The following is a 16,621-nucleotide window of genomic DNA, read 5'->3' as shown; positions in this document are numbered from 1 at the left end:
GACTGAAATGAACTGCATGAATTTGCATTTTATGTTTTTATATCGGCACTTTGCATTTAAAATGTTGTTCATGAGAACTGGTAGGTTATTTGATGATTTATATGAAACTTCACAATTTTTTTTTTTGCACTTTGATTCATTTGTTGTTTAAAGGCAGTGGATACATTTTTTGTACTAATTTATTTGTTGAATTGTTTAGTGCTGTTATTATGAAGATGCACATTATATGTATCTATATTTTTAAGTGTTTTTTTACAACTGCTATTTGTGTTAGATGGGGAAGGGGTTAGTGAGGGTAGCACAGATGTCCTTATCCTTATTTTTACTTATCTGTATTGCCTAACTCAAGCAGAAACGTCAGGTCCACCAGGTTGGCTGTGCTGTCTTGCAGCTCTGTGTAAAGCTCTGAACTGGATGGACAGAGATACCAATCCTTTGGCTTTGAAACAGCGACTATAAATACGTATTTTATTATTTGCCTTGTCTTCAGCGTTTTTTACAACATCATGCCTTTTCATGTGTTTTAAACTTTACTTTTCTCCACAGAGTGTCCTGAAGCCCCCAACGTATTTGCCATTGTGGGAGGAACCATTGGAGGTGTGCTTCTTATTGGTGTCATCTGTCTTCTTATCTGGAAATTTTTTACTGAATTAAACGATAGAAGGGAGTACCGGCGATTTGAAATGGAACAACAAAAGGCCAAATGGAACAAGGTAAGACATTTTATATTTGCCTGAATCTTTTAAATGGTTTTAATGCCCTTACAATATTTTTTTTTCTTAGTCTTAACCCCTTCTCACCCACAATTTCTTTAATAATGTGCCCAAACTACGGACCTTAAAATATTACAAAATCTTAGCAAACAGTAAATGCAATTTAATAGATATTGATCACATGCAAGCGAAAGACTCAATTTAGATAAAAATTGTTTCAGATTGCAGAACACATTACACACTGCCTATGACTGTATGCCTCTGTTTATTACTTTAATTGTTTAATATAACTATAGTATTTAAAAAAATAATAAGTCTTAAAAACGTCTGGGCAGCATGGTGGCCAATGGTTAGCACTTATGCCTTGCAGTACTAGGGTTCACAGTTTCATTCCCAACCACAACAATAGCTGCATGGGGTTTGCATGTTCTTCCAGTGTTTGCATGGGTTTCCTCCAAGTGCTCAGATTTCCTCCTACACTCGAAAAACATGCTGGTATGTTAATTGGCTCCTGTCTAAGATGGTCCTAGTGTGTGTATATGTATGCATGTAAAATAGGAACCTTAGATTGCAAACCTGAGGGCAGAGACTGATGTGTAAGTGCAGCATAAATTGGTCCTGGTGTCCCACACACTTTGTGGTAAGCTTGACCTTAATCCTGGCTTTGAAGGTGTCCACATTTTACCAGTGAATCAATGTTTCCATGATGGCTTTTGTCAACCCTCCTTGTATCTCCTTCCATGAATTTTGACAAACTTCACCATCATTCGTAGTCCATAGATTTTGGCAGACTTTACCATCATACTTTAAATAATACATTTAGTGAAGCATTACCCCTCTATTAGTAAAAATCAATTGTAGATGTGAACAATGCTAAAAGGTAATACACTCCTAATGCATGATATCGTTACAACAGTAAAGATACCCCCTATTCCAAAAAAAAGTTCAATAGCTGATATATTGCCTACCGTGATAGTATAAACATATCAAAAATAATGACGTTGAGTGAAAAAAAAAAAAAACACACTTGATAAATAACACCTCCTAGTGCCACACTTGTCACATGTCAACTCAACTCAAATGCTCAAAATACAAAAATAAACGTGAACAAACCCCTTAAAAAACGGCACAAAACTTGTGCCCCTTCACTATTCAAAATATATACTAACCTCATATATAGACCTTGAACAGGTCCACATAAACCTTCCCCTTAGGGGTGTAACTCCACTGGCTGTCAGCTTTACTCCTGTTCCAGGAACACTTGCTTCAGTGTGCAGTAATCTTCATGCGGGTGGTGCTCAGAGAATTAAAAAACGGAACTGTATAAAAGCGATGTTTTATTTAAAAAATGAAGAATAGTCTTATTTAAATAAAGCAGTGGTTTCTCCGCCATCAGAATACACCAATCAGCAGTGTCAGTTATAGCCAGTGGTGCTGATTGTGTGGACATTTTCCAACAGGCTGGTTGTGCAGAAGTCTATTGGTAGATCAACTTCTGTACAACCAGCCTGTCCTTGCTGAACCTGATGAACTTTGTTCCAATGTGAGACATTTCTCACATTCATGTTAAAATCAGCATTTTTCTGCTAGAAAAGTACTTAAAACCCCCAAACATTTTATAATTTCTGAAAGCAGAGGCCCAGGCGAACAAAGTGGTTGTAGTTGTTGTTTTTTTCATGTCGCATGATATTTGCGCAGCCATTTATCAAGCGCAAATTTTTAAGAAAAATAAGTTTAAATGCATTTTAGTGCACACAAACTAGGGCACCTAAAAATTTCCATAGGTGACACTTTATAAGCCTTTACAGGTTACCAGTTTAGCATTAAATGTGAGCTCTGGCAGAATAATTATTGCGCTCACTTATTGCAGTCATACTTCACATGTTTGGTGCGTTTGAAATTGCGTGTGAACACGGGAAGACTGGGGGACATTATATTTTTATTTATTTTACACTTTCTCTTTAAATAGTTTTTATTTGACTTTATTGTTATCACAAAAGATAAACAAAATGGCACATTATTATTATTATTATTATACAGGATTTATATAGCGCCAACAGTTTACACAACGCTTTACAATATAAAAGGGGACAATACAGTTACAATACAATAAAATACAAGATGATTAAGAGGGTCCTGCTCAGAAGAGCTTACAATCTAATAGGGTGGGGCAGGTGGTACAAAAAGTTGTAACTGTGGGGAATGAGCTGATGGAAGTGGTAGGAGATTAGTTGGAGATGTGATAGGCTTTCCTGAAGAGATGAGTTTTCAGGGATCGCCTTAAGGTAGCAAGAGTAGGGGATAGCCGGACCAGTGGAGGTAGCGAGTTCCAGAGGATGGGAGAGACTCTGGAGAAATCCTGGAGATGAGCATGAGAGGAGGAGACAAGAGAGCTTGAGAGTAGGAGGCCTTGAGAAGAGCGGAGAGAGGACGATTTGGGTGATATTTGGAGACAAGATTGGTGATGTAGCTCGGAGCAGAGTTATGAATGGCTTTGTATGTTGTGGTTAGTATTTTGAATTTAATTTGTTGGGTGTTTGGGAGCCAGTGTAGGGATTGGAGGAGAGGGTTGGCAGACACTGAGCGGTTGGTAAGGTGGATAAGTCTGGCAGCAGCATTCATGATAGACTGAAGAGGGGATAGCCTATGGAGAGGCAGGCCAATGAGAAGGGAGTTGCAATAGTCAAGGCGAGAGATAACAAGGTAGTGAATGAGGAGCTTGGTGGTTTCATTTGTTAAAAAGGGGCGAATTTTAGAGATGTTACGGAGGTGAATTCTACAAACTTTTGACAACGATTGGACTTGGGGTTGAAACGACAAGTCAGAGTCTAGGATTACTCCTAGTACCCTGGCGTGAGGGGAGGGACTGATAGTTGCATTGTTGATTTTGATGGAAAAGTCAGAGGGGGGCACGTGCGGGGGGGAATATTAATAGCTCAGTTTTAGAGAGATTTAGTTTAAGGAAGTGGTGCAACCTCCATGCTGATATGTCAGTTAGTAAGTTAGTAATGTGAGAGGAGACTGAAAGAGTGAGGTGAGGAGTAGACAGATAGATTTGGGTGTCATTGCCGTATAAGTGGTATTGGAAGCCGTGGGCAGTTATCAAGTGACCAAGGGAGGAGGTGTAGATAGAGAAGAGAAGGGGTCCAAGAACAGAGCTTTGGGGGACCCCCACAGAAAGGTGCAATGGAGAGGAGGAGACAGAGTTGTAGGTGACACTGAAGGAGCCCTGTGATAGATAGGCAGAGAACCAGGATAGAGTAGAATCTCGGAGGCCAATGGAATGTAGTTTATTGTGAAGAAGCAGGTGGTCAACAGTATCAAAGGCCGCAGAGAGGTCAAGTAGTATGAGTATGGAGTATTGGCTGTTGGTTTTAGCAGTTAGTAAATCGTTAGTGAGTTTTAGTAAGGCAGTTTCCGTGGAGTGCTGCGAGCGAAAGCCAGACTGTAAAGGGTCAAGAAGGTTATTTTCACTGAGGTAGGAGCTAAGACTGTTGTAGACTAAGCGTTCTAGAAGTTTAGAGGTAATGGGAGCAATGAGATGGGTCTTAAGTTGTTTAGATTGGTGGGGTCCAGGGAGGGCTTTTTAAGTATGGGACTGATCTGCACATGTTTTAGAGGGGAGGGGAAGGTGCCACTAGAGAGAGGAAATTGAAGATGTGAGTAAAGAAGCATAGGATAGAAGAGGGTGACCGTAATAGTTGTGAGGGAACAGCATTCAAGGGACAATTGGTTAGGTGGGCATCTGAGAAGTTTTGTAACCTCTTCAGTAGTAGCCAATTCAAAAGAGGAGAGTGTTGAATGTGCTGTTAGGCAAGGTATGTTGGGTGGGGAAGATGTACGCACAGTGGTGGTGTCCTCACGAATTGCATCAAGTTAGTGGGTAGAGGGGGTGGGGGACGAAGCAGAGAGTGAAAGGTTGAGAAGAGCCGATGGGGACTGGATGACAAAGTATTAATAAGAGAGACAAAGTAGGCTTGTTTGGCAGCATGGAGGCAGGAATTGTATTTTAGAAGGGCAGATTTATATAGGGTGAAGTCTTGCAGGCATTTGGTTTTACGCCACAGTCGTTCAAGAGCACAACAATGTCTCTTGAGATTTCTAGTGTTGTCAGTTTGCCAGGGTTGTAACGGTCAGGGCCTGATTCTGCGTGTGGTTAGAGGAGCAAGTGCATCTAGTGATGATGAGAGCGAACTGTTGTAGACAGAGGTGGCCAGGTCAGGACAGGACAGAACAGGGGAGAGATTATGTCATATAGGTGGTCAGTAGGGATGAGCTTCGAGTTCAAGTCGAACCCATGGCAGCTGGCCATGTTGAGCCGCAACATGCGGAAGACTTGGTAGAGTGGATGACCAAGCCGTCCTCATCCTCCTCATCCTCTCTTACCCAGGCTCAGGGTACTTTGTCTGGCAAAGCAGCTGCCAACGCGGCCTCTTCCCTCAGCTCAATGGCATCAGTCACTCCTTCCCTAGCCCCACCATGTCCTCCTGAGGAGTCCCCCGAACTGTTTGACCACAGTGTTGGGTACATGCTCCAGGAGGATGCCCAGCGTTTTGAAGGCTCAGATGATGGTACCCAGCTAGAGGTAGGCAGTAACGTGTTGCCCAGAGAGAGGGGGTGTGCAAGAAGGACAGCAATCTGGCAGTCATGTTTCCCCAGCTGCAGCATACTGCCAGCTTTGCTCCAGTAATGAGAAGGGAGGAATTGATGAGGTCACTGACTCCACGTGGGTGCCTGATAGGAGAGAGGAGGAGGCACATCTCCAACGAAGCAGGATGCCCTTCAGGGGCCAGCTTAAGAGCAGCACACCAACTGCATCACACCGCAGAGCTCCGCATGTGCAGGGCGCTGCTGTCTCTGCGTGTTATTCCAAAAGTTCTTTGGTGTGGGCCTTTTTTGAGATGAGTGCATCAGATCCCACCCCTGCTATTTGCAACATATGTCTCAAGCGTATCTCACGTGGCCAAAACTTCACCCGCTTGGGCACCACATGCTTGACCAGACATATGTCGACCTGCCATGCAGTTCGTTGGCAAGCGTACCTAAAAGACCCACACCAAAGAACAAAGCGGACCTCTCCTTGCTCCTCATCAGCTGGGATCTCCAACCCCACTATACCTTCAGTCCTCTCTGAAACCTGCACTGAGAGCAATGAAGGTGTAGAATTAGGTGTGTCACAGCCAAGTACTTGCGGGCAATCTGCTATAGGTACACCGAAGTCAGATTGTACCAGGCAAATTTCCCTGCCCCAGCTGCTGCACCGCCGAAAGAAGTTCGCTCCCAGCCATCCACATGCCCAGCGGTTGAATGCTAGCTTGGCTAAATTGCTAGCACTTCAACTGCTGCCTTTTCAATTGGTAGACTCTGCCCCTTCCATGAGTTTGTGGAATATGCGGTTCCTCAGTGGCAGGTTCCCAAACGCCCCTTTTTCTCATGGAAGGTGATTCCGGCTCTCTACCGGCATGTGGAAGACAATGTCTTGGCCTCGCTGGACAGGGCGGTCAGCGGTAAGATGCATATTACCACTGACTCATGGTCCAGCAGGCATGGACAGGGACGTTACCTATCTTTCACCGCACACAGGGTGACTCTTCTGGCAGCTGGGAAGGATGCAGGACAGGGTGCAGTAGTGTTGGAGGTTGATTCTGCCACACCCCTCTCGTCCACCCCCTCCTCTTCTTCTTCCTCCATGGCCTCTTCCTGTGCTGATTTGTCCTCGGAACCAGCAGTGCTCCATAGGCGTTCAAGGTGCTACGCAAGCATGCAGGCAAAAAGATGCCATGCGGTGCTTGAGCTGGTGTGCTTGGGGGACAGGAGCTACACTGGAGCAGAGATTCTGTCAGCTCTGCAGGGGCAGGTTCAGAGGTGGTTGACGCCACACCAGCTTAAGCCAGGTATGGTGGTTTGCGACAATGGCACCAATCTCCTCTCCGCCCTCCGACAGGGGCAACTGACCCATGTGCCCTGTTTGGCTCACGTCCTTAACTTGGTGGTGCAGCGGTTCTTGGGCAGGTACCTGGGCTTACAGGATGTCCTGAGGCAGGCCAGGAAAGTCTGTGTGCATTTCCACGGGTTATATAATGCCAGTGCTCGGCTGGCTGACCTCCAAAAGGAATTTAACCTGCCCAAGAACCGCCTAATCTGTGACATGCCCACCAGGTGGAACTCAACATTGCCATGCTGCAGCGGCTGCACACGCAGCAGAGGGCCATCAATGAGTACCTCTGCAACTATGGCACCAGGACAGGGTCAGGGGAGCTTGGTTCTTTTTCCCCTCGCCAGTGGGCTATGATCAGGGATGCATGCACTGTCCTGTCACCATTTGAGGAGGCCACGAGGATGGTGAGCAGTGACAGTGCATGCATCAGTAACACTGTCCCTCTTGTCCACCTGTTGAAGCACACGCTGCGTGGAATAATGGACAGGGCACTTGAGGCAGAACAGAGGGAGGAAGAAGAGGACTTCCTTACCTCTCAAGGCCCCCTTTATCCAGACAGTGTTCCTGCATGCCCGCTGATCACACAGGAAGAGGACGAGGATTGTGTCAGCATGGTGGTGGAGCCTGGCACCCAGTCTTCAAGGGATCATTTACAGTCCGAAGAAACCCATGGACTTGTACGTGGCTGGGAGGAGGTGGCTGCTGATCATGTCGCCCTAAGTGACCCAGAGGACTCTGGACCGAATGCCTCAGCAAACCTACGCTGCATGGCCTCCCTGATCCTGCAAAGCCTAAGGATCCTCAGGATCCTCGTATTCGTGGTATCAAGGGGAGGGATGATTACTGGCTGGCAACCCTCCTTGATCCACATTACAAAGGTAAGGTTGCGGACCTTATCTTGCCGTTGCAGAGGGAGCAGAGGATGAAACGTCTTCGGGAGGCCTTGCAGAAAGGTTTGTGCAACGCGTTTCCAGAGCCTGGGAGGTTACAATTTCCTGGTCCTCCTGGACAACGTGTTGCTGAGGCTTCGGTCAGTCACAGAAGGAGTGATGGAGAAGGTGCCTGTCTGACCGATGCGTCCAGACAATTTTTTAGTCCACATCCCCAAGGTCTGATCGGTTCCAGCAACCATTGCCAGCGTCTGATTCACATGGTGCAGGATTACCTAGGGGCAAGATCAGACTTGGACACCTTTCCTCCTAATCCTCTGGGTTACTGGGTCTTGAGGATGGATCACTGGCCAGAGCTTTCACAGTATGCAATTGAGCTACTGGCCTGTCCTGCATCCAGCGTTCTTTCGGAACGCACATTCAGTGCTGCTGGAGGCTTTGTAAACGATCACAGGGTGCACCTGTCCACCGAATCGGTTGATCGGCTAACCTTCATAAAAATGAATCAGTCTTGGATCACCAGCTACCAAGCACCTGATGCTGATGTAACCAATTGATTTTTTTTTTTAATGTGAGATCCCTTCAAGACTGCCTATGCTGATGCTGAGTTACTATCCTGTTATGCTGAGTGACAATCCTCTTCCTCCTCAATTTTCATGCAGATAGCTTGTAAGAACATTTTTGGTTCTGAGCACCGCCACCAGCGGCCAAGGCCCAATTTTAACAGGGGCATGTAATTACAATTTTTGATGCAATACTTTGCAGCAGGGCTCATTCCTGCGCTCCAACTATAGTATCTGTGAGGGGTAGCAGTGTTGTGGCACCAGCACCAGTGCCCAAGGCCCAATTTTTCAGCCCCTGTTTAACAGGGGCGTATAATTACAATTTTTGATGCAAAACTTTGCAGCAGGGCTCATTCCTGCACTCCAACTATAGCATCTGTGAGGGGTTGCAGTGTTGTGCCACCAGTGCATAAGGCCCAGTTTTTCTGCCCCTGTTCAATAGGGACATGTAATTACAATTCTTGATCTAATATTTCACAGCAGGGCCCATTCCTGCGCCCACCAAGAGTAACTGTGAGGGCTTACAGTGTTGTGGCAACACCAACACCTAAGGCCCCAATTTCTGCAGAGTATATAGGGCAGGCCCCTACTTTCAAACATCCAACTTACAAACGACTCCTACTTGCAAACGGAAGGAGACAACAGAAAGTGAGATGAAATCTACCCCTAAGAAGGGAAATTCTCTCCTGTAAGAGTTAATATGGGAAAAACGTGTCTCCTCTTCACTGATGCTTTATCACCAATCCTTGTTTCACTAAGAACCCCAAATTTCCAAAAAACATTTGCCATTGGGACAGAAAGTGAGGTGAAATCTTCTGAAAAGGTGCGCAGACAGCAAAACAAATGTTACAGGGGTGATAACCCTTCCCTATGTTTTCCAAAAAGCTTAAAAATAGATTTTTTGGCTGGAGCTACACTTTAAAAATGTACCAGTTCAAAATTACAAACGGATTGTACTTAACAACAAACCTACAGTCCCTGTCTTGTTTCCACTGCCTGTATAATGCTGTTCAGAATATATGGGGCCTGGGGGCCCCACGCCTTTCCTTTTTTTAATTTGGGTGCGGGGTTCCCCTTAATATCCATACAAGACCCAAAGGGCCTGGAAATGGACTGGGGGGACGGGTACTCATGCCGTTTGTCTCACTGATTTTCATTCATATTGCCAGGACCCGACATTACATTAAAGCCACAAGCAGTTTTAAATGACTTTTATTCCTTTAAAAAATGTCATTTTGTGACAGGGACTGTTCTAAGCACGGGAAACACGCGCCACTTTACAGGCATACTATAGACACCCCCCAGGTATGATATTTAAAGGAATATTTCACTTTAATTTTTTCACTTTAACCACTTGACGACCGCCTCACGCCGATTTACGTCGGCAAGGTGGCACGGACAGGCAAAATCACGTACATATACGTGATTTGCCTTCCGCGGGTGGGGGGTCCGAACCCTCCCCCCCCGGTGCCCGAGGCGGTCGTCTTTTGTCCCACGGCGATCGGAGATGAGGGGGAGGCCATCCGTTTGTGGCCCCCCCCTCGCGATCGCCGCCGGCCAATCACATCATTCCTTTGCTGCTGTATGCTAAACAGCAGCAAAGGAAATGATGTCATCTCTCCTCGGCTCGGTAATTACCGTTCCGGCCCGAGGAGAGAAGACAGGTATGTGAGTGCACCAACACTACACAACACAGTAGAACATGCCAGGCACACAAAACACCCCGATCCCCCCCCCGATCGCCCCCTGATCCCCCCCCCCGATCACCCCCCCCCCCGTCACAAACTGACACCAGCAGTTTTTTTTTTTTTCTGATTACTGCATTGGTGTCAGTTTGTGACAGTTACAGTGTTGGGACAGTTAGTATTACCCCCCTGTAGGTCTAGGATACCCCCCTAACCCCCCCTAATAAAGTTTTAACCCCTTGATCACCCCGTGTCACCAGTGTCGCTAAGCGATCATTTTTCTGATCGCTGTATTAGTGTCGCTGGTGACGCTAGTTAGGGACCTAAATATTTAGGTTCGCCGTCAGCGTTTTATAGCGACAGGGACCCCCATATACTACTGAATAAATGTTTTAACCCCTTGATGGCCCCCTAGTTAACCCTTTCACCACTGATCACCGTATAACTGTTACGGGTGAAGCTGGTTAGTTTGTTTATTTTTTATAGTGTCAGGGCACCCGCCGTTTATTACCGAATAAAGGTTTAGCCCTCTGATCGCCCGGCGGTGATATGCGTCGCCCCAGGCAGCGTCAGATTAGCGCCAGTACCGCTATAACCCATGCACGCAGCATACGCCTCCCTTAGTGGTATAGTATCTGATCAGATCAATATCTGATCCCATCAGATCTATACTAGCGTCCCCAGCAGTTTAGGGTTCCCAAAAACGCAGTGTTAGTGGGATCAGCCCAGATACCTGCTAGCACCTGCATTTTGCCCCTCCGCCCGGCCCAGCCCAAGTGCAGTATCGATCGATCACTGTCACTTACAAAACACTAAACGCATAACTGCAGCGTTCGCAGAGTCTGGCCTGATCCCTGCGATCGCTAACAGTTTTTTTGGTAGCATTTTGGTGAACTGGCAAGCACCAGCCCCAGGCAGCGTCAGGTTAGCGCCAGTACCGCTAACACCCACGCACGCACCGTACAGCTCCCTTAGTGGTATAGTATCTGATCGGATCAATATCTGATCTGATCAGATCTATACTAGCGTCCCCAGCAGTTTAGAGTTCCCAAAAACGCAGTGTTAGCGGGATCAGCCCAGATACCTGCTAGCACCTGCGTTTTGCCCCTCCGCCCGGCCCAGCCCAGCCCACCCAAGTGCAGTATCGATCGATCACTGACACTTACAAAACACTAAATGCATAACTGCAGCGTTCGCAGAGTCAGGCCTGATCCCTGCGATCGCTAACAGTTTTTTTGTTAGTATTTTGGTGAACTGGCAAGCACCAGCCCCAAGCAGCGTCAGATTAGTGCCAGTACCGCTAACACCCACGCACGCACCGTACACCTCCCTTAGTGGTATAGTATCTGAACGGATCAATATCTGATCCGATCAGATCTATACTGGCGTCCCCAGCAGTTTAGGGTTCCCAAAAACGCAGTGTTAGCGGGATCAGCCCAGATACCTGCTAGCACCTGCATTTTGCCCCTCTGCCCGGCCCAGCCCACCCAAGTGCAGTATCGATCGATCACTGTCACTTACAAAACACTAAACACATAACTGCAGCATTCGCAGAATCAGGCCTGATCCCTGCGATCGCTAACAGTTTTTTTGGTAGCTTTTTATTGAACTGGCAAGCGCCAGCGGCCTAGTACACCCCGGTCGTAGTCAAACCAGCACTGCAGTAACACTTGGTGACATGGCGAGTCCCATAAGTGCAGTTCAAGCTGGTGAGGTGGCAAGCACAAGTAGTGTCCCGCTGCCACCAAGAAGACAAACACAGGCCCGTCGTGCCCATAGTGCCCTTCCTGCTGCATTCGCCAATCCTAATTGGGAACCCACCGCTTCTGCAGCACCCGTACTTCCCCCATTCACATCCCCAACCAAATGCAGTCGGCTGCATGAGAGGCATTTTCTTTATGTCCTCCCGAGTACCCCTACCCAACGAACCCCCAAAAAAGATGTCGTGTCTGCAGCAAGCGCGGATATAGGCGTGACACCCTCTATTATTGTCCCTCCTGTCCTGACAATCCTGGTCTTTGCATTGGTGAATGTTTTGAACGCTACCATTCATTAGTTGAGTATTAGCGTAGGGTACAGCATTGCACAGACTAGGCACACTTTCACAGGGTCTCCCAAGATGCCATCGCATTTTGAGAGACCCGAACCTGGAACCGGTTACCGTTATAAAAGTTAGTTACAAAAAAAGTGTAAAAAAAAAAAAATATATAAAATTAAAAAAAATAGTTGTCGTTTTATTGTTCTCTCTCTCTCTATTCTCTCTCTCTTGTTCTGCTCTTTTTTACTGTATTCTATTCTGCAAAGTTTTATTGTTATTATGTTTTATCATGTTTGCTTTTCAGGTATGCAATTTTTTATACTTTACCGTTTACTGTGCTTTATTGTTAACCATTTTTTTGTCTTCAGGTACGCCATTCACGACTTTGAATGGTTATACCAGAACGATGCCTGCAGGTTTAGGTATCATCTTGGTATCATTCTTTTCAGCCAGCGGTCGGCTTTCATGTAAAAGCAATCCTAGTGGCTAATTAGCCTCTAGACTGCTTTTACAAGCCGTGGGAGGGAATGCCCCCCCCCCACCGTCTTCCGTGTTTTTCTCTGGCTCTCCTGTCTCAACAGGGAACCTGAGAATGCAGCCGGTGATTCAGCCAGCTGACCATAGAGCTGATCAGAGACCAGAGTGGCTCCAAACATCTCTATGGCCTAAGAAACCGGAAGCTACGAGCATTTTATGACTTAGATTTCGCCGGATGTAAATAGCGCCATTGGGAAATTGGGGAAGCATTTTATCACACCGATCTTGGTGTCATCAGATGCTTTGAGGGCAGAGGAGAGATCTAGGGTCTAATAGACCCCAATTTTTTCAAAAAAGAGTACCTGTCACTACCTATTGCTATCATAGGGGATATTTACATTCCCCGAGATAACAATAAAAATGATTAAAAAAAAAAAAAAAAAATGAAAGGAACAGTTTAAAAATAAGATAAAAAAGCAAAAAAATAATAAAGAAAAAAAAAAAAAAAAAAAAAAAAGCACCCCTGTCGCCCCTCTGCTCTCGCGCTAAGGCGAACGCAAGCGGCGGTCTGTCGTCAAACGTAAACAGCAATTGCACCATGCATGTGAGGTATCGCCGCAAAGGTCAGATCGAGGGCAGTAATTTTTGCAGTAGACCTCCTCTGTAAATCTAAAGTGGTAACCTGTAAAGGCTTTTAAAGGCTTTTAAAAATGTATTTATTTTGTTGCCACTGCACGTTTGTGCGCAATTTTAAAGCATGTCATGTTTGGTATCCATGTACTCGGCCTAAGATCATCTTTTTTATTTCATCAAACATTTGGGCAATATAGTGTGTTTTAGTGCATTAAAATTTAAAAAAGTGTGTTTTTTCCCCAAAAAATGCGTTTGAAAAATCGCTGCGCAAATACTGTGTGAAAAAAAAAAATGAAACACCCACCATTTTAATCTGTAGGGCATTTGCTTTAAAAAAATATATAATGTTTGGGGGTTCAAAGTAATTTTTTTGCAAAAAAAAAAAACTTTTTCATGTAAACAATGAGTGTCAGAAAGGGCTTTGTCTTCAAGTGGTTAGAAGAGTGGGTGATGTGTGACATAAGTTTCTAAATGTTGTGCATAAAATGCCAGGACAGTTCAAAACCCCCCCAAATGACCCCATTTTGGAAAGTAGACACCCCAAGCTATTTGCTGAGAGGCATGTCGAGTCCATGGAATATTTTATATTGCGACACAAGTTGCGGGAAAGAGACAAATTTTTTTTCTTTTTTTGCACAAAGTTGTCACTAAATGATATATTGCTCAAACATGCCATGGGAATATGTGAAATTACACCCCAAAATACATTCTGCTGCTTCTCCTGAGTACGGGGATACCACATGTGTGAGACTTTTTGGGAGCCTAGCCGCGTACGGGACCCCGAAAACCAAGCACCGCCTTCAGGCTTTCTAAGGGCGTGAATTTTTGATTTCACTCTTCACTGCCTATCACAGTTTCGGAGGCCATGGAAAGCCCAGGTGGCACAAAACCCCCCCAAATGACCCCATTTTGGAAAGTAGACACCCAAAGCTATTTGCTGAGAGGTATAGTGAGTATTTTGCAGACCTCACTTTTTGTCACAAAGTTTGAAAATTGAAAAAAGAAAAAAAAAAAAGTTTTTTCTTGTCTTTCTTCATTTTCAAAAACAAATGAGAGCTGCAAAATACTCACCATGCCTCTCAGCAAATAGCTTGGGGTGTCTACTTTCCAAAATGGGGTCATTTGGGGGGGTTATGTGCCACCTGGGCATTCCATGGCCTCCGAAACTGTGATAGGCAGTGAAGAGTGAAATCAAAAATTTTCACCCTTAGAAATCCTGAAGGCGGTGCTTGGTTTTCGGGGCCCCGTACGCGGCTAGGCTCCCAAAAAGTCCCACACATGTGGTATCCCCATACTCAGGAGAAGCAGCTAAATGTATTTTGGGGTGCAATTCCACATAGGCCCATGGCCTGTGTGAGCAATATATCATTTAGTGACAACTTTGTGCAAAAAAAAAAGTGTCACTTTCCCGCAACTTGTGTCAAAATATAAAATATTCCATGGACTCAATATGCCTCTCAGCAAATAGCTTGGGGTGTCTACTTTCCAAAATGGGGTCATTTGGGGGGGTTTTGTGCCACCTGGGCATTCCATGGCCTCCGAAACTGTGATAGGCAGTGAAGAGTGAAATCAAAAATTTACACCCTTAGAAATCCTGAAGGCGGTGCTTGGTTTTCGGGGCTCCGTACGCGGCTAAGCTCCCAAAAAGTCCCACACATGTGGTATCCCCATACTCAGGAGAAGCAGCTGAATGTATTTTGGGGTGCAATTCCACATAGGCCCATGGCCTGTGTGAGCAATATATCATTCAGTGACAACTTTTTGTAAGTATTTTTTTTTTTTTTTTTGTCATTATTCAATCACTTGGGACAAAAAAAATAAATATTCAATGGGTTCAACATGCCTCTCAGCAATTTCCTTGGGGTGTCTACTTTCCAAAATGGGGTCATTTGGGGGGGTTTTGTACTGCCCTGCCATTTTAGCACCTCAAGAAATGACATAGGCAGTCATAAACTAAAAGCTGTGTAAATTACAGAAAATGTACCCTAGTTTGTAGACGCTATAACTTTTGCGCAAACCAATAAATATATGCTTATTGACATTTTTTTTACCAAAGACATGTGGCCGAATACATTTTGGCCTAAATGTATGACTAAAATTTAGTTTATTGGATTTTTTTTATAACAAAAAGTAGAAAATATCATTTTTTTCAAAATTTTCGGTCTTTTTCCGTGTATAGCGCAAAAAATAAAAACTGCAGAGGTGATCAAATACCATCAAAAGAAAGCTCTATTTGTGGGAAGAAAAGGACGCAAATTTCGTTTGGGTACAGCATTGCATGACTGCGCAATTAGCAGTTAAAGCGACGCAGTGCCAAATTGGAAAAAGACCTCTGGTCCTTAGGCAGCATAATGGTCCGGGGCTCAAGTGGTTAAGCATCATTAAAATCACTGCTCCTGCAAAAACTGACATTTTTAGAACTTTTTTGCATTGATACATGTCCCCTGGGGCAGGACCTGGGTCCCCAAACCCTTTTTAACTTGCAATAACTTGCATATACTTGCATATTAGCCTTTAAAATTAGCACTTTTGATTTTGAACGCTCGAGTCCCATAGAATTTAATGGGGTTCTAAAGTTTGCACAAACTTTCGGTCAGTTCGCAGGTTCTGGTGCGAACTGAACCGGGGGGTGTTCGGCTCATCCCTAGTGGTCAGTAGCAGAATAGAGAAGAGAAGGGTTAAGGTGGCGAAGGTTCCTACAAGTAATTGCTGCTTAGAGGGATGGGTGGTTGGAGGCAAGGATACAGTGAAACTAATGAGGTTGTGATCAGAGAGAGGAAAGGGGGTGTTTGTGAGGTTGTCAGGGTTGCAGAGATGGGAGAATACAAGGTCAAGTGTGACATTGGGGATTGTTCAGCTCAAGTGGATAGATGCGTTTTAGTGCAGTGAGTCCACATCAGAGAGGCATTTATAGTTAAGGGCCTGGTAGCCCACGTTTATTAAAGGAAAAAACAACAAAAGTCCATCCAGGAATCCCACGCAGGGGTCCAAGCTTCAGCAAGTAAATACAATAGAAAATCCAAATGAAAATGCTAGCCCACCTGGCTACTCTTCAGCAGTATTGCTGCTATAGGGAACAGGCCCCTCAAACAAGCTGCTTGGATGCACACAGTCTTAGGCTCCTTGGTCACACACAGTTTCAAGAGCTTCAATGCACACAGCTTCTGGCTCCTTTGACGCACACAGCTTTACAGCCCTTCAATGCACACAGCTTCTGGCTCCCTGGACGCACACAGCTTTGAAGCCCTTCAACGCACACAGCATCTGGCTCCTTGGACGCACATAGCTTTGAAGCCCTTCAACGCACACAGCATCTGGCTCCTTGGACGCACATAGCTTTGAAGCCCTTCAACGCACACAGCATCTGTTCTCACACAGAGACAGTTACTAGCGGCCACTGCTCCAACTTCACCTTCCTCCACCCCCTCGTTATATGGGCTGTGTGCACCTGGGCACACACCCTGCTGGCTGTCCACAAGACCCGGACACAGGGTTGGAGATCCCATCCCACCCAAGACTCTGAAGGATCTCCAAATTACAGAGCCCCATAGGGAACTAGTAAAACCTGGAGAAAACTGCCAGAGCAGTTTTCTCTGTTTCAAACTTATGCTCTGTAGCTCTGCACTCAGCCAATATGCAGACTCTGTGTCCACTTTAACCCCATTTTCATAGGGACAGAGCCTT

The 16,621-nt window shown here is 45.4% G+C and overlaps 1 protein-coding gene across 4 annotated transcripts in view; it reads left to right on the top strand.

The window, feature by feature from the left end:
• The window catches only part of ITGB2 (integrin subunit beta 2), a 205,851-nt gene that overhangs the window by 175,423 nt on the left and 13,807 nt on the right, over window positions 1-16,621 (top strand). For all 4 annotated transcript variants that reach the window (XM_073633476.1, XM_073633477.1, XM_073633474.1 and 1 more), the window contains one exon: window positions 547-713. In XM_073633476.1, coding sequence (XP_073489577.1) covers window positions 547-713 — 167 coding nt within the window. The remainder of the gene's footprint in view (window positions 1-546; window positions 714-16,621) is intronic.

The sequence above is a fragment of the Aquarana catesbeiana genome, linkage group LG06, assembly GCF_042186555.1.
Source record: "Aquarana catesbeiana isolate 2022-GZ linkage group LG06, ASM4218655v1, whole genome shotgun sequence".
Lineage (NCBI taxonomy): Eukaryota > Metazoa > Chordata > Amphibia > Anura > Ranidae > Aquarana > Aquarana catesbeiana.
The sequence above is the reverse complement of the archived record's forward strand: the minus strand, read 5'-3'. Positions and strand labels throughout refer to the sequence as shown.